The sequence below is a fragment of the Acartia tonsa genome, chromosome 2 (genome assembly GCF_053477335.1).
Source record: "Acartia tonsa isolate MP-2025a chromosome 2, ASM5347733v1, whole genome shotgun sequence".
Classification (NCBI taxonomy): domain Eukaryota; kingdom Metazoa; phylum Arthropoda; class Copepoda; order Calanoida; family Acartiidae; genus Acartia; species Acartia tonsa.
Window position 1 is genome coordinate 5,191,689 of NC_137261.1, and position 22,916 is coordinate 5,214,604.

A 22,916-nucleotide genomic window follows, 5' to 3' on the forward strand; every position below is an offset into this window, starting at 1 on the left:
CCAATTTTATCAACACGGGCCTTCGACACATCCTGGTTGACAAGAACATAATTTTTCATTTGAATACCCATGGAAAGCTGTCTATAATACGATAAATAACTATTGATGTCAAACTTGCATTCCTTATTTAAGGTTACTCATAGAAACATTAATAAGTTCTTAGCATGTGTTCTACTCTAATAAATTTAATTAAACAGCTAGGTATATAAAAATAACGATCCAAAATATAGACTTGAACTACATACCCTCAGAGCCCAAGCACTAAGCCATAACTCGTGTGTATAAACTTACAAAGTTGTATTTGAATAATTATTTTCAAAATGCAGCTGCTCTACAATTATGAATGTAAACAGTTTAAAAACTTACCATCTGGTGTGCGGGGGGAGCTTGAGTTGGTTTCATCAGAGCCCAAACTTTTACCATCTTTATCACGTCTACAAATTTGATTACTCCAATTTAGGTTTAAATATTGGGATCATGGAAAGAAAACAAAGTCATTCCTAATTAGGACAGAAGTCACTGGAAATTGGTCTAAGGAAGGCTACTTATGTCCTTCATCTAACAAAATCTAACTTAAGGGAGGTGACTTATGTCCTTTGTCTGACAAATTCTTACATTAGGAAGGCTGCTTATGTCCTTCATGTTGCAAAACTTAGCTTTTCTGTCCTTAACATAGCAAAACCTTACTAAACATAGCTTTTCTGTCCTTTACATAGCAAATTCTTGCAAAACATAGCAATTTCTTGCAAAACATAGCAAATTCTGGCAAAACATAGCAAATTCTTGCAAAACATAGCAAATTCTTAGAAAACTTAGCTTTTCTGTCCTTCACATAGCTAATTCTTGCAAAACATAGCAAATTCTTACAAAACATAGCAAATTCTTGCAAAACATAGCAAATTCTTGCAAAACATAGCAAATTCTTGCAAAACATAGCAAATTCTTGCAAAACATAGCATTTCTGTCCTTCACATAGCAAATTCTTGCAAAACATAGCAAATTCTTGGAAAACTTAGCTTTTCTGTCCTTCACATAGCTAATTCTTGCAAAACATAGCAAATTCTTACAAAACATAGCAAATTCTTTCAAAACATAGCAAATTCTGGCAAAACATAGCAAATTCTTGCAAAACATAGCAAATTCTTGCAAAACATAGCAAATTCTTGGAAAACTTAGCTTTTCTGTCCTTCACATAGCTAATTCTTGCAAAACATAGCAAATTCTTGCAAAACATAGCAAATTCTGGCAAAACATTGCAAATTCTTGAAAAACTTAGCTTTTCTGTCCTTCACATAGCTAATTCTTGCAAAACATAGCAAATTCTTGCAAAACATAGCAAATTCTTGGAACGCTTAGCTTTTCTGTCCTTCACATAGCTAATTCTTGCAAAACATAGCAAATTCTTGGAAAACTTAGCTTTTCTGTCCTTCACATAGCTAATTCTTGCAAAACATAGCAAATTCTTACAAAACATAGCAAATTCTTGCAAAACATTGCAAATTCTTGGAAAACTTAGCTTTTCTGTCCTTCAAATAGCTAATTCTTGCAAAACATAGCAAAATCTTACAAAACATAGCAAATTCTGGCAAAACATAGCAAATTCTGGCAAAACATAGCAAATTCTTGCAAAACATAGCAAATTCTGGCAAAACATAGCAAATTCTTGCAAAACATAGCAAATTCTTGGAAAACTTAGCATTTATGTCCTTCACACAGCAAATTCTTGCAAAACATAGCATTTCTGTCCTTTCAATTTATGAGATCTTAAGCTACAGACAGAAAAACTTTGCTTTTTTGTTTTCAATAAACCAGGATATCATAACACTAATGGAGTAACAATGTTGTTTGCAAAGTACAGTTGAAGCTTTCTGTCTGCCCTTGTACTATGTGTATTAGTGTCTGTGTATGTTCTCACATCAAACTTATTTCATAATCCTTTACAGTAGCCAACACATAAAATATTAGACCAAAAAGTATTTAATATGAATCTAATATTTCTACATATTTATTTTTGATTATTATATCAAACTATTTTTTTCTTCATAAAATATACCTATACAATTATAAATGCTTATTTAAAAGAAACAGGAGAAATTGCCCAAGAAAAAAAAATTAACTAACCCTCCCCAAAGATAGAAATTAGGTTTCTTTTTAAATAAATAAAAACCATAGAGTTGGACATTTGTATTTGATGAAAAGTACACACCTCTCTACATAGAGCATAGGCATATTAGTGTCATAGCTGTTAGTCTCAATGCAATTCTCCATTTATCTGGTACAAACTCTAAAGATGGTTGACAACTTCATTTTCAGCGGTTCAAATAAATCAGCTGATAAATTATGTAATGATTGCAAGGGCTTACTTTGAATTTTTAGGAAAGCGGATAGAAAGTTAGATTTTTTCTCCCCATAAATATTTAGTATTGAATAAATTAAAGTTTTTTTTTTATTTTTGTAATACAAAATAAAACTAATTTACCATTCCATGAAAAATCATCCCTGAAAAAAAATACTTGGTTTAATTATTAGAGTAAACTGTTGTTTAATCTTTTATCTTTATACTAGCGGCTACGCCCCTAGAGGCCTCTAGTGGCACTTTGAATGTTTTTTTTATTTAAAATATCTAATTACAGAAATAGTTGGTTTGTGTTTCGTTCAAGTCTCTTTTTCGGGAGGGGTAATTTTTTTCTAGGGGCGATTTCTCCTGAGAGGGTGGTGGTACCCTCCCCCAAAATAGTTATAAACCTTCCCGGGACTTATGGGAAGCTACCCTGTTAAGGAGAACCCGATCGGTTCAGCGGTAAGCGAGATCCTTTGGTACAAACACACAAACATACAAACACACACAGAGAAACACACAGACATCCTGTTACTTTAGTATAAGGATAAACTCAGGGAGGGAAAGTACATTAGACTTTAAATAAGTAAAGTATTGAAAGGGGTATTTTAAATTAATTATACTGGGAATGTACACAAATTTACCGGCCATTTTCCCTAGAGATCCCTGAGACTTCTGTTCAAAACGAAGCTTTTCTATAATTAGGTTGGATCTTTCTATATGTAACAGTTACCTCTTTTCGTAAATTTAGACATGATATAATTGTCTTATCAATTTCAAACTTTGCATGATGATTCCTACAACAGACCCTACTGATTTTAGAGCTACGCTTTTATGGATGTTGTCATCCTTGTTTAATTTTGTTTATACTTATACATGTTTGTATATAAATAATTTAAATTTAGATTATTCCAGATAGAGTGTAGATAGACATTGGTCTGTTTATTACACGTTAGTCCCCAAAGTTTTATAATAACGTTTTCTTATTCGTAAATTAACCAACTTTTGGAACGTTGATTTTTGAATTGGTTGGTTAGTTTAGTTACGTGTTTAAATGTTCAACCACTAATTTTGATCTCAGAAAGGATAATTTTGTGCATCATCATTGGGGATGTACATCAATTTTCGGCCATTTTCTTTCCATTTAGATCCCTAATTAGATCATAAGATTATTCGGGAATAGTCCCTTTTGTGGCAATGCTTTAAGGGGCGATTCGTCGTATTTTTAAAATGGCGTTTTAGAGGTTATTTAGGTTAGGTTAAGTTATATTGGGTTAGGTGATTGCCCCACAGGATATTTTATCTCCAATAATTTTATGATTCATCGTTCAGGAATATATGACGCATCGTATTATACTTAGCTTTCCACGGCCATAAAAATGTACATTTATAAGATTAAAACTAGATTTTTAAAATAGGTTGTAATATTATGCTTTATATAATTTTTCAGTATTGCTGAGAACCGGTTCTAATCCACTGCATATTGCTAGCAGACAATATTTAAATAATATTAATTTATAATCGACGCAATTTATGTAATAGTACATTATTTATTAGCAAGAGGAAAGGGGGGAACGTTTAATTAAAACAGTGAAAAAAAACATTGTAAAATGAAAAAAAATCAAATCAAAATTCTATATTTTCAATAATAGAAAAATGAGGAATAGTCCCTTTTGTGGCAACACCCCTTAAGGGGCGATTCGTCTTATATATTTTAAATGGCTTTTGATGGGTTATTTTAGTTTAGGTTAGGTTATATTGGTTAGTGATTGCCTCACAGGGTGAAAAAAATAAAGAATCGCCCCTTAAGGAGCGTTGTCAGGAAAGGGACTATACCCGAAAAATTATTTAAAATTAAACTACTCCTTAAGATCTACCAATTGAAATTGTCACATGAAATATAATTAATCTTCTTAAATATATTACATAAATTCTTTAATTCAATGCTAGGACAATGAATTTAGATTTATCTTCTCCAGTGTTCCAGTTACATGAAATTGTGGAATAAAGATTTAATTTTATTAGTTATTTTAAATAAACACTGAATAAGATAATATAAAAATGTACTCTTTAAACCTTATTTACTATTGTTAGGTTAGTTCTCATCTCCTGTTAGATAGAAGTTTAAACAGTACATTACTTTCTGCCTTCTATACTGTTATGAAATTCCTAGGTGGCCAAAAAAATATATTTTAAAAAATACAAAAAAAATATGTAATAAGCCTAGTAAAAAAATCAAGAGACTACATTTTTGTAGAGAATCTACATTTCTAAATTTTAAATTGATAATTTTGGCTCTCAATATTTCCACCTGGCCACTAAAGCTGTGAGAACATACACAGACACTAATACACATAGTACAAGGGCAGACAGAAAGCTTCAACTGTACTTTGCAAACAACATTGTTACTCCATTAGTGTTATGATATCCTGGTTTATTGAAAACAAAAAAGCAAAGTTTTTCTGTCTGTAGCTTAAGATCTCATAAATTGAAAGGACAGAAATGCTATGTTTTGCAAGAATTTGCTATGTGAAGGACATAAATGCTAAGTTTTCCAAGAATTTGCTATGTTTTGCAAGAATTTGCTATGTTTTGCCAGAATTTGCTATGTTTTGCAAGAATTTGCTATGTTTTGCCAGAATTTGCTATGTTTTGTAAAAATTTGCTATGTTTTGTAAGATTTTGCTATGTTTTGCAAGAATTAGCTATGTGAAGGACAGAAAAGCTAAGTTTTCCAAGAATTTGCTATGTTTTGCAAGAATTTGCTATGTTTTGCAAGAATTTGCTATGTTTTGCCAGAATTTGCTATGTTTTGCAAGAATTTGCTATGTTTTGTAAGAATTTGCTATGTTTTGCAAGAATTAGCTATGTGAAGGACAGAAAAGCTAAGTTTTCCAAGAATTTGCTGTGTGAAGGACAGAAAAGCTAAGTTTTCCAAGAATTTGCTATGTTTTGCAAGAATTTGGTATGTTTTGCAAGAATTTGCTATGTAAAGGACAGAAATGCTATGTTTTGAAAGAATTTGCTATGTTTTGCAAGAATTTGGTATGTTTTGCAAGAATTTGCTATGTTTTGTAAGAATTTGCTATGTTTTGCAAGAATTAGCTATGTGAAGGACAGAAAAGCTAAGTTTTCCAAGAATTTGCTATGTTTTGCAAGAATTTGGTATGTTTTGCAAGAATTTGCTATGTGAAGGACAGAAATGCTATGTTTTGCAAGAATTTGCTATGTTTTGCAAGAATTTGGTATGTTTTGCAAGAATTTGCTATGTAAAGGACAGAAATGCTATGTTTTGAAAGAATTTGCTATGTTTTGCAAGAATTTGCTATGTTTTGCAAGAATTTGCTATGTGAAGGACAGAAATGCTATGTTTTGCAAGAATTTGCTAAGTTTTGCAAGAATTTGCTATGTTTTGCAAGAATTTGCTATGTGAAGGACAGATAAACTATTTTATGCAAGATTTTGCTATGTGAAGGACCAAAAAGCTAGGTTTTGTGAGGTGAAGGGAGGCTACTTATGTCCTTCATCTTGCAAAATCTTTGTTAAGGGAGACAAGTTATGCCCTTCATCTAACAAATTCTCACATAAGGGAAGCTACTTATGTCCTTCCTAGGAAGGTGACTTCTGTCCTAATTAAGGAATGACTTTGTTTTCTTTCCATGATCCAAATATTGTAAGTTCAACTTTAGCAAAGTGTTTGACATAAAAATATTTTATGTTTTAATTTTCACTAACTTTAAATAACGATAATTTTCTTATAACAAACAAACATTTTAACTTTCAATTCTACCTTTTATTAAAAGGAAAACTATACAAATCAGACAGAAACGAACATTCACCTTTATAGTGTGGCAATGGTTTAATATTGAAAAGCATAATACTATTTTGAAGCATTTAAACCATCGTAAAATTGCTTATATACAGAATACTTTAAGTATGAACTCACAATTCGAAACGAAATATTTTGTTTTTCCTGTAACATTAATATTAATCGCCCTAATCGGACATGAAGACTATTAATGTACAAAAATAGAATTTACACTTTTAGTTATAATTAATTTAAAATCCTTTTTTTACAACTATGATTAATTCAATATGTAAATGTACACAAAAAATGATTACCTAATAGGACTTCTATTGAAATCCGAATCATCCTGAACAAAAATATTTTGATCAGGACATTGAAAACACTTTACTAAATTAAATTTTTTTCGTAAAGAATAATTCAATCTGTTATTATGAGAAACAGTATTTCCGTATCAAAAACATAAGACCCTTTGGAAAATTAATAAAGTGAAAAGAAACAATCCCCCTGAAATAATTTATTGTCTAACTAAAAGTCTTTTTAGTGACGCGTTATGTCATTTTTATAAAGCTCTATTGCTCTTTTTCCTTAGAAATATAATGATATACATACATATAATAATATTTTTCTTATAAATATACACAACCCTAACCCCTGCGCTTAACTTTTTACCATTAAATGCATGAAGTTAATAAAATAATACCTCTATTTCAAAATCATGAATTTTCTTTTTTGATCTTGATTTTCTGTTGACTGTACTCAGCCTATAAAAGCAATGCATCTCAGCACAACTTAGAATATGAAAATAATCAGCAAAAAAATTACCGACTGCAGGGGATATGATAATAGTTATTTCTCGTATCGTATTATAAACGGCTTTCCGCGGATATAGAGTGTACAATTATAAGATTAAAACTAGTTTTTTTAGCCCCGAGGTGCCGGAGGAACCGGCTAAAAAACTGTTTTTTTAAATCTTATGATTGTACATTTCTATATTCGTAGAAAACTGGATATAATACGATGCTAGACATAGTTTTTTCGTATGGATGAGAACCGGTTCCTATCCACCGGATTCGAATGACTACGAGAAAAGTATGTAATTAACCGCTGCTTTGAATAATTAAACAATCCGATTATCTGTTACAAGTTAGTTACTAGTAATCTGCAGACACAAAACGAGAAGGTCAAATGCTGCTAAAAGACATATATTTAACAACAACTTGTCAATTTTTGAATAATTAGGCTTTAGTAAGTCAACAAAACGCAAATGTAGTTGAGCTGCCAGCTATTAAAAAATCAACCTCACACCCCGAGAAACTATACATAAGCGGATGAAGGATCAAAGTATTTTTTGTTGTTGTGAAACGTATTAGAAGTTTAGTATGGCTTTAAATCTAATAAAGTAAAATTTTCCTTATTCTAGCTGTACCTATAAACATTAAACTAAATACTAATACATTGTTGATATAAATATAATTATCTGTGTAACCCTCCTATTAAACCATTAAATCCATTCTACTTTGCCATTTACTAGGATTTATGGCTGTACTAAATTCCAGGGTTTACTTTAAAACACCAGAAATTGAGTTTAATGTTTAAATTTAATTATATTTTGGTTCCCTTCAGATGTGGTAATGTTTACCTACATATGTTTATTTTCTAATTAGAAATTCATGTGATAACTCTATTATAATCTTAATGAATAATGTTCTCAAAGATCACAATGGCTAGGTTTATGTTGAATTTAAATCAATGATGACAGCATACATAAAAGCGAAGCTCTGAAAGCAAACTAAAGAACAACCGAACATGAACACTTGTATAGTGTCAAAACTTGAAACGCAACATATTAATTGTATATAAACTTGTTGCAAAATTACGTAATTACAGAATTATGTTAAAGGACATAATTACATTTTGAGACTTGATTATAGAGATGATTCGCTTATGATATTGTATCTTGCTGTACTAAGAATAATTGTATTAAAAATACAGACAATTTTTTTTTCTCATAGATCTTTAAACTAGACAATTAACATATTATACATGATATACTTATTATATCAATTACGCTATTATTATCAAGGCATAAGTAAATAATGAACAATTAATGTTATCTTTTCCATTGTTAAGTTGGTTTATGATATTATTATAGGGAAAAAGATAGCATCGTACGTTGATTTGTTTGAGCCAAACTACTCTATAACCCAGGACATCAGTCTTTTTTTCTATTTTTTTTAGGATTATAAATCAATTGTTTGAAACATCTTTGACCTTATCAAAAGATTTAGCATTTAGTTTTGTATAAAAGGTCAGTCAAGTTTTTATTTGTACCGTTCTTTTAAGTAGCGAAGCTAAAAACACTTTGTCTGTACGTCCGTCCGTCATTCCCCTAAAATTCATAACGCTTTGATGGAAATGTGATTTTAATGGCTGCTAGTTAAGATACACTAATGATTTTTTGTGAAGATACACTGTTAAAAAGGGGCATCCAGAATACAGCAGACTTTGTCCGTTGGTAACCAGACCTCTCTCCACGCACCTTGAAACATACTCCGCTTATGATTGCGGTGTAAAGCGTCCATTCGCCCATCAGACAACCAACTCTCTGAGATGCACGACCTTTGTCTGAGAAGTCCCAACTGTGCATGGTAACGAGTTGCGCCTGTTTTTGGGCCAAGGCATTCCCCCCACTATGACTATTTAAGTCGCGCATCTGACATAGTAGCAGCGGGAACCATTTTTAACGTCTTTAGTTATGACGCGGTGTCGGACCGAGATTCGAACCTATCACCTTCCCGACGACGAGCGGATGCGCTACGTGTTTAGCCACGGTCGCGGGTTTTGTCCGTTGGTATGTCTGTCACACTACAAAGGGCATACATATATTTTTTACTTTTAAAACCACTAAATATCTGCTTTGTAACATCACTTTGCCAGATTGTACATACATAATTTTTGTGCTTTGCTACTAATGGATGTTGTCATCCTTGTTGTCTTTTCATTATTAATTCAAAATATCAATTTGTTTAAAGTTCAAACGTAAAAAGTTATAGGTAACAAAAAAAGATTTTACAAAACATTATACAAATATTTAATAAAAAAAGTTTATTAATACAGAACAAGAATAGTTCTGAAAGAAAACCATTTTTAAAGTATAGAAATTAATTTAATCGATTAGGGGTACAGAATAAATCAAGAAATGTAAATAAACAGGTATAATTTTGACCATATGTAGCTCAGCATAAGAAGTTAACAATATCTTGGATAAAAGATAACGTTAAAATTGAATTAAATTGTCATTAAAAAAAAGCAGGAAGTTTGTAATATAGTAATAGCAAATAGTAAAATATGGTAGAATTATATTCGAAAACCTTGTGAGCAAATGAACGTTGTGACATACAGACGTAGGAACATGAAGATACTCTAGAGTAGCTATGCTAAAAAAATGGTTCTAGAGCAAACAGAAATATTAAAATCATAAAGAAGACTTACTATAAAAAATGTTTGAATCTAAGTTCTATTTAAAGATTTATTTATTTCTAGCTGTGTTTTCTTGTTATTGTTGGTCACATATTTGCGATACAAATTTAGATCTAAAGTTTAGGAAAAACAAGAAAAGAAAATATTTTACATTTAAAAATAAAAACTGACGCATGTCCAACAAAAATAAATTGAAAAATGTCATAGTAAATTTTATTATTTATGAATTTTTAAAATTTTTTCCATTGCGCATATAAGGGAGGCAAGGGAGGGCAGTAATTTAACACATAACTATCCCCAAGTGAATTAGATTATATTTTTCAGAGACCAAAGTGAAACTTTCCTATCATGGAGAACTCAATAGGTTTAGCTGTAAGCGAGTTCTTAATTAAAAAAAAACTATATAATTTAAAATCTTAGGCTAGCAGCTGCGTGCATAAAAAGTGGTTGCTAGTTTTTTGGGATGCAAATCATTTTTACTTTATCTAAATCCCTCCCAAACCCTCCCCCGCACAAATTTATTTATATATGTATGTTAGACTATTGGTCATTAAACATAAAAAGTGAAACTTCTCACCTTCTAAGGGTTGATATCACTCCATCAGCGCTTCCTAAATTTATACAAATATCAGAAATTTTTAATAGATAGACTTGAATATTAATGAATTAATTGATTGATAGATGGATCGAAAGTATATATAAACAAATACATAAGGAAAACAGTTGTGGATTGATTGATTTATGTATGGATAAATAAATGCATTAATAGATGGTTAGATACATATTTAGAAAGATAGGTATATATTTGCAATAGGAATATAAGAATAGAAGCATTTTCTGAACCCGTCAAATCTAAGAAGGAACATTTATAGCAGACAAAAGTATTGTTTACTTTCGACTCAAGCTGATGTGGATTCTTAAAAATTGATAGACTCGCTACTTGATATTGAGGCAAAATTATTTTTGTGAAAAATCATCCAAAAGCACATTAAAAATCTACAAAATCATATGTTAATAACCCTTTTAAGATTTTATTTAGTTTTTGTAAATTTTTTTATGCGATTTTGGAGGATTTTTCACAAAAATAATTTTGCCTCACCAGCGAGCAGCCAGCCTAACTTTTTTTAAAGAATCCACCTCTGTTTGAAGCATTCAAATTTAAGTCTGATTCCGCAAAGCTTTCTACTAAGAAATTATACTGTTTACAGCTGACTTTTATCTATGTATGAAATGAAAAAAACATGCGTTCGTAACAAAATGTGTACACAATTTCAACCAATGAGTTTGAATGTATGTACCGATGCGATTCTCCTATTGGCTCAATCAGACATTACCTCTCTCTTAGTACCTTTATTATATTTGCAATTGCAAAGACACATAAATTGCATGACAGACTGAAAAATTTTAAATGAAATAATTTTAAAAATTGCATATGAAGCAATCCAATACAGCTCATACCAATAACGAAATTGATTCGGAAGAAAATCACGAAACCTATACGTGTTTTTCAGCTGTCGTTGGGGGGCAACACATCGTAAAATTGACGACCTCTCCATTTGCCCCCCAAATATTATTTTAGATTTATTTTGCTTGTTGGTTATACCCTATTCCTATACAATATATAAAAGACTTAACAAAGGAAAAAAAGTTTAATTATAATCTATTTTAGTAATGTATAGAAAACTAATTTATTCCCTCCCTCTCTTCTCCACCAATATTTTGGAGCTTATTTCTGCCTTTAGTAGTTTATAAATATCGGGGACACGAAATGTGCTAGGATAACTTTTCCGTCATTGTCCTCTCCCTCGCTCTCATCATTCATGAAACAAGTTTTATCTATTAAGCTCACAACTTTTTCGAGTACCCTCGATGCAGAAGGACAAACAAGAATGTATACATTCATTGGCGGATAGATTCATGACAAAAAAAAGCGAAATAGCGCTTTAACACGAAATACCTTATTGAGGACTAATACCATTTTCCCCCCGCCCCCTCTTAAATTTTTTCAAAACACCACCCTTTTATTTTCTATTAATTAAAAAAAAGGCGGCAGGGTATCAGTGATCAACAGACACTTTATGTGAAAGAACCGTAAAAATTACAAATTAAAACATGAAGGAAACAATTGGCTGTTTATTACACCACTCCCAAAAGTTTTATTTAACGTTTTCTTAATCGTTGGCTTTGGATCCTTTAAATGAATTCTGATTGGTTGGTTTATCTAAACGTTTCAATCAATGATTTTAATCTTTAGATAGAGTAATTATGTGTATCATCATTGGGAATGTACATCAATTTATCGACCATTGTCTTATGCCTCTAAATATCTGAATAAGGTAAATTATGGAAATGCTGCGCATTTAAAAAGTATTGTTCGGAATAGTTTCCCTCTCAACTTAATTTTCAACAAATTTATTGAGCCCTAAACATTCTTGCTCAAACTAATATTTAAAATTAGTTCTTACACATCTAAATTTAAAACAAATTTATTAATAAAAAAACTTCTTTTTTTTAAAAGAAACCTTACTCTGTTTTAATAACATTCTAATTTAAAATTTTAAATAAAATTTTTATAGAAATTCTGCATTACTCTGTAATTATATGAAAATTGTAATTCTTTCTTCTAAAGAAATACAAATCTATAAACATTGCAAGCTTAATGTAAGCTTTTTATACAATGATGTTGAAATGTAGTTTTTTTTCAGTATGATTTCTAATCAGATTACTTATTTCCAGCTGCAAAAAACCAGTTCTGATCCACAATGAAAAAAGTCTATACAAAACCCATTAAAAAGAGAGATATTTTGGTATTTAAAAAGCTAAAACTTTTTTCTACCCCCAAATGGTTTTACACCCCCCTGGTGGATCGTTGTTGCACGCTGGTTTATTTCGCGAATTTTTTTCCCTTTCATGTCCGCAACAATTTTATGCGACAATACTGTTTATCTATGACTTACCTCTCTTAGTTTTTCCATCCAAGGAAGTGGAGAGGGGTACTTCTGTCAGGTCATTGTCAGATGGAGATGATGATTCCTGACATGATGCAACATTCCAAGTCTTTTTTAGTTTAAGAAAATGAAATATTTTATAACTGTTGCATATTCTAGATTTGGAAAAGGTGGAATAAAAATTTTTAAATTACTAATTAACAATCCTAAAATTTCTAGCTTTATAAATTCTAAATTAAAATTAGAAACTGAATCATTTTTATAATTCAAATAATATTGAATTAAGTTTATTTAGAAGTAATTATTAAAAGATTTTTTCTTCAATTTATAGCATTAACATTAATCCATATACATTTTAAAAAAGGCCAAATTGAAAAGACTTGAAGATCCCCCATTCCTTGCCCGGAGTAACCTCTCTCTGTTCTGTAGGTCCAGGTAACAAACAGGTACCTGTCTCACCAACCCTAAATATAATAATATTATATGATTTTATCCTAGCCAGGAGTAACCTCTCTCTGTTCTGTAGGTCCAGGTAACAAACAGGCACCTGTCTCACCAACCCTAAATATAATAATATTCTATGATTATATCCTAGTCTGGGGTAACTTCTCTCTGTTCTGTAGGTCCAGGTAACAAACAGGTACCTGTCTCACCAACCCTAAATATAATATTATTATCTGTTAATACCTAGCCAGGAGTAACCTCTCTCTGTTCTGTAGGTCCAGGTAACAAACAAGTACCTGTCTCACCAACCCTAAATATAATATTATTCTATGATAATATCCTAGCCAGGAGTAACCTCTCTCTGTTCTGTAGGTCCAGGTAACAAACAGGTACCTGTCTCACCAACCCTAAATATAATATTATTCTCTGTTAATACCTAGCCAGGAGTAACCTCTCTCTGTTCTGTGATAATATCCTAGCCAGGAGTTACATCTCTCTGTTCTGTAAGTCCAAGTAACAAACAATTACCTGTCTCACCAACCCTAAATATATTATTAGTCTATGATAATATCCTAGCCCAGAGTAACCTCTCTCTGTTCTGTAGGTCCTGGTAACAAACAGGTACCTGTCTCACCAACCCTAAATATAATATTATTCTATGATTATATCCTAGCCCGGAGTAACCTCTCTCTGTTCTGTAGGTCCAGGTAACAAACAAGTACCTGTCTCGCCAACCCTAAATATAATATTATTCTATGATAATATCCTAGCCCGGAGTAACCTCTCTCTGTTCTGTAGGTCCAGGTAACAAACAAGTACCTGTCTCACCAACCCTAAATATAATATTATTCTATGATAATATCCTAGCCAGGAGTAACCTCTCTTTGTTCTGTAGGTCCTGGTAACAAACAAGTACCTGTCTCACCAACCCTAAATATAATATTATTCTATGATAATATCCTAGCCAGGAGTAACCAATCTCTGTTCTGTAGGTCCTGGTAACAAACAAGTACCTGTCTCACCAACCCTAAATATAATATTATTCTATGATAATATCCTAGCCAGGAGTAACCTCTCTCTGTTCTGTCAGTCCTGGTAACAAACAAGTACCTGTCTCACCAACCCTAAGTATAATATTATTCTATGATAATATCCTAGTCTGGGGTAACCTCTCTCTGTTCTGAAAACATTTGAGAAATGTCAATTTATCTTTCATCAACCCATCCCTGTCTCTCTAGTTGTAGAAAGAATAAAAATTGTTAATTTGTGAAATTGTGTCGGAGTTGTTTTTAAAAAGTTTTACCTTGGACATGACATCGGTCTAGATGTTCTGATCCTTGGACCACTCGGGTACCGACCTCTGGGACCCCCGCGTGGTGACCCTCGTGGACTTCCCAAAGGGGGAGGTGGACGGGGCCCTCGCGTAGGCGGTGGAAAAGGTGGCCGCATATTCCACGGCGGTCCTGGCGGCCGATTGGGCCGGGGTATGGGTGGCCGAGGTCGAAAATGTACCGGGCTGCCGCATCTGGACAGCGGCGGTGGAACTGGACGGTTGTGATGGTGTGGCGGGTGGCCACGTAACGGCAGCGGCAGGTTAGGCCTCGGCCGCGGACTCTGGTCGGTGGTTTTGGTGTATAGGCCGGGGTCAGAACATGCCAGGGATTCCAGGGAACTGTAGTTACTGAAAATAATATAAAACTGAATATTGTCTGCTTGTAAATTTACATGCTAGTATTGAAAAGAGTAAATATGAGAATTAACAATTTTAGATTAAGATGTCCAAAACAGATGTAAATGAACAATGTGTATTTATTTATTTTAACTATTTAGTAAACTTGACTGACAAACTTAAACATTAGTACTTATCACAAAGCTATTAATTAACTCATTTTGCGTTTTTTCTTTAGCCTCTCATTATATCAATCTGTTTATTAACTTTTTTCTGCCATGTCACATATGAACACAATTGTTTTTATTTATATTTTTACATTAAAGAATGAATGAATGGCCCCAATGAGTTTGCCATCATAGTTAATTTAGTGCACTATTGTGTCTTCGTTTTACATCAGTGAATGAAACAATACAAAATAATCATCACAAATAGTTGGAGAAACAAAATTAGAAATTATTTATTACATCATTCATTGGCTCGAACTTATTTTAAAGAAACATTATTTTTGGGGGGTTTACAAAATGTTATTTATTTATTCTAACATTTACGCCTTCATAAATCCTATTATGATCATGAACGTGCAATTAAATATAATACTGACTTCTTTTACAAAGTAAAGCTTGTTTACAAAGCCTTCTGTTAGGTTTTCATGTATATTTAGCTAGCTTATAAACATGATGAAGAACGGCGAATTAAGGGACTTCAAAAGCTTGTTTGATTTGTGCCTACGCATCAAATTTTTTTTAAGGGGGGGGGATATTAACACTTTACCCCCCCCCCCCTTGGTATATTATTGCACATGATATAACTTTAATTTGCAACCTGAACTAAAATTATCCTTTACATTATTGTGGAAGGAATCTGAATCAGCACGACGACAGGAAGGAAACTCTAGCGTTTATATCCGTGGAAAATTGATTTATAAAGCTGCCAAAAAACCTAACAGCCGAAAAAGATGCTTTACATGTATAAAAGCTTTTTATAGGACAAGGCTTAGTTTAATTTTAAATAGTCTTAATATTAATTTATTTCAATACTTTTAAAATTAATTTTTAAGTAACCTTTGCTAAAATTGTATTGATCAATAATGTATGAACAGCACTCAGAAAATGTTGTAGAACTTCCTCACACTATACTACTAGTGTGTGAGGAATACATACAAATATACAATAACAATAAATAAAATAAAACAAACAAGAAATAGACCTGGGCATCTTTTAGATTTTCAATAATAAAAGAAATATTATAGAATTAAATGACATAAAGAATTTTTTACATTAGTTTGAATCTTATTGTATGCAGTATTATGAAACGGCTTTACTCGTTGAAGAAACAAAAAGAGCTATCCGTTACGGACGGATACATTGACGGATCCACCTTAATTATAGAGCTTTATTTTAAAAAAAGAAAAGATATTTTAAAAAGGTCAAGTAATCGTTTCTTTAAGGACACTGAGTTGATTTAAGGCTATTTTTAGAACCTCTTTTCCTCTAAGTAGATTACTCTAATTATTGTTCTTATTAAATAAAAATTTTGTTTAAATTCAGAATATGAAAAAAGTTCTTTATTTTACAGATCTAACGTAATAGTATTCCCACCCTAAATGCAATTCTGTGTGCGTAGGGAAGAATATAAAATTTAATTAAAACCCATCTCAGATTATATATATATACCAACAAACATTATACAGGGAATATATACAATAGTTGAACAGTTATTTATCGCATCGCATTATAGACAGCTTCTTGGGGATGTTAAAATTAAAGATTCTGCCGGGCTAACAAAACTAATACTAATTTTATGGTTTTTATTTTAACATTCATGGAAAGTTGTCTGTAATACAATGCTACACAAGATATTTCAGTATGGCTAAGAAACGGTTCTAATCCGGCGGATATTAAACTGATGCGATTTTTTAAATTTTAAAAGTGGGAAAATAATTGCCCATGGCTAATTTATTTTGTTTTGAGGATAATTTTCAGATGTTACAAATGTTTTATATTTCTTATCTCACAAGATTCAATATACCTTCTTTCCTTTGTTTGAAACCATTTAATTTCCTTTATCCTGTATTACAGGACCTGCTTTTATTATGTAAAGAAAACAGAAAATAATTACAATCTAAACTAGTTCTGAAATCCAGGGAGGGAGGTGACATTGGGCTGTTCATTGTACTATACTAGTCCCCAAAGTATTATAATAAAGTTTTTTTATTCGTTGGCTTAACAACTTTGGGGACTTTACTTGAATTAAGATTAGTTGGTTCATTAAGTTGAGTGTCCAAACGTTTCAACCACTTATTGTAATCTACACAAAGGGTAATTTTGTGTATTTTAATTGGAGATGTAATCAATTTATTTGCAATTGCCCTATCCCTTTGTAAAAGAGTTTGATATTATTCATACAAATTTTACAGCTGGATATTCAGGCAATTTATGAACAGGATATGCCTTAATCACAGGGACCTGAGGGAAAAGACAATGGACGATTTTTTGATTTGAAAATATGAAGTTGGGTAATTGCGAAGATCCACTAGCATAAAATGAGATATTGGCAATATTGCATGGAAATATTTGCACTATAAATTTACCTTTGCAAGGAGAATTGGCAACTTCCATCGCTTCCTCCACCATCCATTTTATCCTAAAGTAACAATAAAATAGAAGCTTTCCAAACAGTGGCGTGCCCAGTAATTATCAAATCATGTTTGAATTCAATAGAGAGTGAAAAAGCTAAAGGTAGGCCTTCGATATTTTATATTAGGGTGGTTGGGGTGTTTAGATTTCCTTACGCACGCCATTGATTTAAATTTTTAGTAAAAAAAATTATGAAAAAAGGAATTTATTATAGTGTTTTTTGGATTAGGTAAAATTTTTTTTAATTGAATTAAAAGAACAAAATAAACAAAAGATATTTTTAATTGTACCTTTTTAAGTACTAAACATACCAGAAAAAGAAAAAAATATTAATCAATTTTGTAATTTGTTAATTACATCTTTTAAAAGCAGAACTACAGAGATAATCAAAGGTAACTTTATAAGAATTAGAAAAAAATATGTTGTATAATTAAGTTATTAATTATTATTTTCGCTTATTTGCAAGAATTCTAACAATTTTTAAACGTTTTTGTTTTAATGAAACAAAAGGTTTATTATTTTTCTGTAATAAAAGATTACATAATGGATAGCTGCAATAATTGGAAAAAATGTATAATGCACAAAATGTATCTCTTTACAGAAGTAAAGTTAAAAAGATATTCATAAATAAAAGAAAATACAACTTCTATTTCATACTAACTTGAAAATATTCTTTAAGTTTTTAAATAAAGGAAATTAGTTTTTAAATCCCAGGTGACGTTGATTATCTTCATGTTAAATTACAAAACACGCTTCGACCAGAGGAATGGAGAATTTTTCCAACCCTGTAACCCCCCTTGACAAGGTTCTACAACCACCTGATAAACTTCCCTAATACAGCAAAGGGAGGGGGGGGGGGGGTGTTGCCGGCGAAAATAAATGACACCCCGCTTAAATTGTAAAACTTACCAATACGCTTTTAAACTTTGAAATGGGTAAGTATACAGTACCAATGGGTTTATCCATCCCCTCTGACACTAAAGATACATGTGTGGCATACACCCTCCCTCGCATCCCATTTCAATTTTGGATTCACGGGGGTGTTAAAAATCTCAGGCTGCATTAATGGAAAACGTTTTTCCTTACACATGTAGGATCAAAAAAGTGTTTGAGGATAAAACAATACATAACGCTTCAATTGGGTATGACATAAAGATATTTTGTTCTTATAAACATAGAGCAGCTATAGGTATCTTTTTACAATTTTCAGAAAAAATGAGTATGTTAGCAAACTCGGCCATTAATTTTTTTTGTCAGCTCCTAATGCAATGATCTTACCTTGTTAAAGTTGAATGTTCGTTTAGATAGATCCCCTTCCTCCTCACTACTTCCATCCTCTTCAACGTCTACTACGTCGTCCTAGAATCAAAGTATATCGTTAGAGACATTAATATTGATATCAATAATATTTTTTACATGTGAAAATTAAGAGAACGTCATGCCAAACAGTTGAAATGGACAGGAAACAAAACAAAAAGACTAAATAGCATGCCCTTGATTAAATATCTTTGAACCTTTCACATTGTCATTATGATACAACTTTTAAACTTTTTGCCGAAGAATCATATGTAGCTAAATACAAAATATGACTCATAAGAATTTTGAGAATTTGGTCAACAAATGTCTAGGGTATTGAAAAAGCGTTAGACAGAAAAATCGATGTAACCCTATCTATTCAGAACGCACAGGGCATGCATTAAATACTTATTTTTCATCTTTCATATATTCACAATATAAAATGTAAGTTATTTAAATAACAATTAAATGTCTAATTTTGAAGGGTACTTGGTTTTTCAATTAGTTTTATATTTTAAATTTCAAGTATCTTATGACGTTTGTTGGCAATACATTTTTAGAATTTTAGATAAATATTACATATATATATATATGTATGTTGTTCATATTATGTACTAGAGTTGGCTCAATGTAACTATCTCGCTATTGGCTAGTTTTCTATAAGTACATATCTATTTATCTATTTCTCAATAAATCAATTTTCCTCCCCCGACATTACTATCTAAAAAAAATAAGTAAATATTTATTAATTTAAATGATTTTAAAAAGATTTTTTCAATTATATCTTTTTCACATTACCATCACCAAAGGGTTAATATGATTAAAATTTTAGTTTTATTATTTTAACACAAAGGAAGTGTCGCCACAATCGAATTCTTTTAAAATACAGTTTTCTTAGATTTACTCTATTATGAACGTAAATTTTTTATTTATGAAAAAATGGATTAAGTACTTCAATGTAATTCAAATATCAACATTAAGTGAAAAACTTAATTCATTCCATAAACAAATAGAATAAAGGTCTTATCGCTTTGGTCAATGAGAGTTTAATGAGGATTATTGGAGCACTATGAGTTTTAAACACTTTACCATTGGAAGACTCGAGCTCATTTATAGATGTTTATTTTCTATATAGATCTGTCATGGATCTTGATGCAATAAAGCAGGCCATTTTGTAAATGTTAAAAATTGGAAGATTTCATTAAATAACAGTAATCGCATATATACTTAGTAAATAAATTCCATGAAAACAGGATAAAAAAAATAATATATCTCAAAGTTTTCTCCATCTCTTTGATGTGGATTTATAGAATTTTACCTGAAATTTTCTTGAAATATAAATAATTTTTTGACTTCACCTCATGTAGACGGGTGAAAGTTTTGTATTTTTGGAAGCAAAGTTTTTCTACATTTATAATATATCCGAACGTATGTCTGTCATTTATGCACAGCAAAAACTTAACTTAAGCGCTTAAGTCCATATTAAGAATTTTGCAATCATATTTTGTAAAAAAAGAATAACAATTTTTGTTCCAATTTTAAAGATTATTCAGATACTAGGTTCAATAGGTTTATTTTGCCTTGCTTCAGTGGACAATGTAATTCTTGTCAAATTTTATGCTCGACGTTCAAAATATAAATATATCAATGGAAAAAGCATAAACAAACCAATGAATTATTTAATTTGTAAATTCAACTTAATTAAAAATTTAAATATTTTTAAATGTCAATTATGAAATTCTAATTGTGTAAGCAATCATTTAAAAGCGGATATTTCCCGAGAGCCTAGTGCACCCTCAGCAAATTTAAATATTTAATATTGAGACGCTTTTCAATTATTTTCTGTTAATTAAATAAGCTTAAGATCTTAAAAACCACTGAACCGATTGGGTTCTCTCTTTTATGACAGCTTAAAATATGTCCTGTGATTGTTTTAGCCTATCTTATTTTCTGATTTTAGTTTTGGGATAGTTTTAGGATATTTGATAGCCCCTGTCTGCCCGTTAAGAATATTTAGCCCCTGAAAAGTACTTAAAACTAAGTACTTTAAATTTTACACTTTGAAGAAAAAAAAACTGAAAGCATCTCACTAAAATGTATATCGTGCTTACCTAGTTGATAATGTCAAAATGAACACTGTCTAATATATTTCCATAATGAATGATCAATTTAAATTAATAAAAAAATAAATTAAATTTCCTCTGACGGATGATGTATTTAGAAATCAATAACTGATCATATTTATGGAATATTTTAAAAGAGTTGCCGTCATTTTCCAAATTTTTTTCACATTTTTCAAGTGTTGTCTGTTTGGCCAAACGGTCTGTCTGTCCGTAATTTAATATGATGGTGGTTTAAGTTAAAGTTCCCATAGTTAGACAATGGAATGCTTGAATCAGTCTTGTGTCAAATAACCCTGCGGGGGAACCCAGTACCTTATACAACCTAACCTTACCTAAAGTAACACACACAAAAAAATATCCCTCATTCATTTCCCTCACCTTTCAACTTTGTTTTAAAATAAGAAATGTGTGTTTCTCTGCTCATCAAGACAATTTGAGGAAAAACACCACTACATAAATATTACCTTGGCCGTTCGTCTAGTATGAGGCTTGTACACAGTGTATCTTCGGGAATAACTCATCTTTGGCGTGGTTGTTGTACTGGGGTCTATCATCTCATCCATACCAAGCAACTCTTGCAGGGGCATACCCTAAATTAAATCCTTTTATAAAAGTAACAGGATCTAGGCCTGTGTGTCTGTCTGTCCCGAAGGATTTTCCTAACCGCTGAACCGACGGGGCTATAGCACTTACACATCCAGCAAATTTACAGTTGATGTATTTTTGGCAAAATGTTTTCTTCCTTTTTCTCATGCCATAAATACATCCAACACTGGCAAAAATACATCCAATATTATTATACATATGTCAAAAATACATCTGACACTGGCATTTACACATCCATACTTTTTCAATTATATGTCATAAATACATCCAACACTGGCAAATATACATCTAGATTAATTTATAAGAATATTTATTTATTTACAAATAATTAGATTTTGTACATTATGTATAGGTTTTAAATTTTTGCCCTATTTTAGTTACTCTCCCCCTATTTACTTCCCTTTTTCTGAAGATGCTCCTTACAAAACATCAATTCATTTGCGCAGGTGGTCAAAATATTGTGGATAAAACCACTCAAGTACATTCTCTGCTATTTATTTTTTTTAGGATTTTTGGGAAACATACAAAAGGTTTTAATCTTTTCCACCAATAAATATTAAATTATTTTCAATTGATTCATGTTTAAAAGTTTGTTTATGTTTATTTTAAATATCTACTGCACCCTTCTTTCCTTTTTAGTTGACAGGATGAACAACTTCGAGCTATATTGAAGTATTGTTCTTTATTAGGTTTAGCTTAAAGCATTTTAAGATTTAAATATATCAAGTTATGCTGTACTACATTATAAGTTCTTGGTTCCATTAAATTACAATTCAGTTAAATAGCTAAAGATAAAATAACAGATTTCACTGTTTCAATAAATAAAATACAAACATTTGATAAAATAAATCTTAATTAAAATGTTGTAGATATGACTAAGCCTTGTAAATTTTTTTGAAAAATTCTAAAATAGGGTTGTGAGATTTGGGTAGGGTAAGGTTTAAGAAAGGGATAAATAGTTTGGAAAACATAAAATTTTTATTATGTTCAGAAGAATATATAAAATATTAAAATATAACTCTGCAGTGTATTTTAAACACAGGGATTAATATTCATTATGCATTATACCCCCTCTCTCCATCTACCCAAGTGCCCTAAGAGGCCTCTAGGAGCGAAGCCGCTAGATATCTACAGTTTAGTATTTCAAAATAATTGGCACATTATTTCTAAACCAAAAGTACAGATTATTCCAAAAAATTGTCAAATGCATGAATTGTAAACGTTTTCTTATTGTATGATGTACAATATTATTTCCTTCCCATTTTTTGTAATATCTAGAGACAAATTTTTTTTTCCATGGTTGACTATTTTTATTCTAATTAAATCTGTAATGTACGTATATAGCTAGACAAAAAATAATTGACATTTAGATTCTAATTATCGGTGCATCCGTCAGTACTGACATAAAATCCACCATTATCTGACTTATAAAAACTTGGTTAGAGCTAAATATTGACATAATTCCAGTGGGAAGGTTGAAAAAATGTTCTTTTCTTGATTAAATTATCTTTGATTACAATTTTCACAATTTTTATAAAATGTTATATGTTGCACAAGCTTATTTT

General features: G+C 31.1%; 1 protein-coding gene across 2 annotated transcripts in view; it reads right to left on the reverse strand.

Annotated features, from left to right (window-relative positions):
- The window catches only part of LOC145334646 (rabphilin-3A-like), a 64,781-nt gene that overhangs the window by 13,880 nt on the left and 27,985 nt on the right, over positions 1–22,916 (reverse strand). Inside the window, exons 9-19 of one of the 2 annotated variants that reach the window (XM_080180194.1) lie at positions 21,210–21,335; positions 18,605–18,685; positions 17,281–17,333; positions 14,322–14,699; positions 13,606–13,657; positions 12,968–12,986; positions 12,584–12,655; positions 10,204–10,237; positions 6,847–6,907; positions 6,461–6,492; positions 367–434 (exon numbers count right to left, since the gene is read on the reverse strand). In XM_080180194.1, coding sequence (XP_080036320.1) covers positions 367–434; positions 6,461–6,492; positions 6,847–6,907; positions 10,204–10,237; positions 12,584–12,655; positions 12,968–12,986; positions 13,606–13,657; positions 14,322–14,699; positions 17,281–17,333; positions 18,605–18,685; positions 21,210–21,335 — 976 coding nt within the window. Of the gene's footprint in view, positions 1–366; positions 435–6,460; positions 6,493–6,846; positions 6,908–10,203; positions 10,238–12,583; positions 12,656–12,967; positions 13,039–13,605; positions 13,658–14,321; positions 14,700–17,280; positions 17,334–18,604; positions 18,686–21,209; positions 21,336–22,916 lie in introns of both variants that reach the window. The other variant, XM_080180186.1, reaches the window with a different exon arrangement.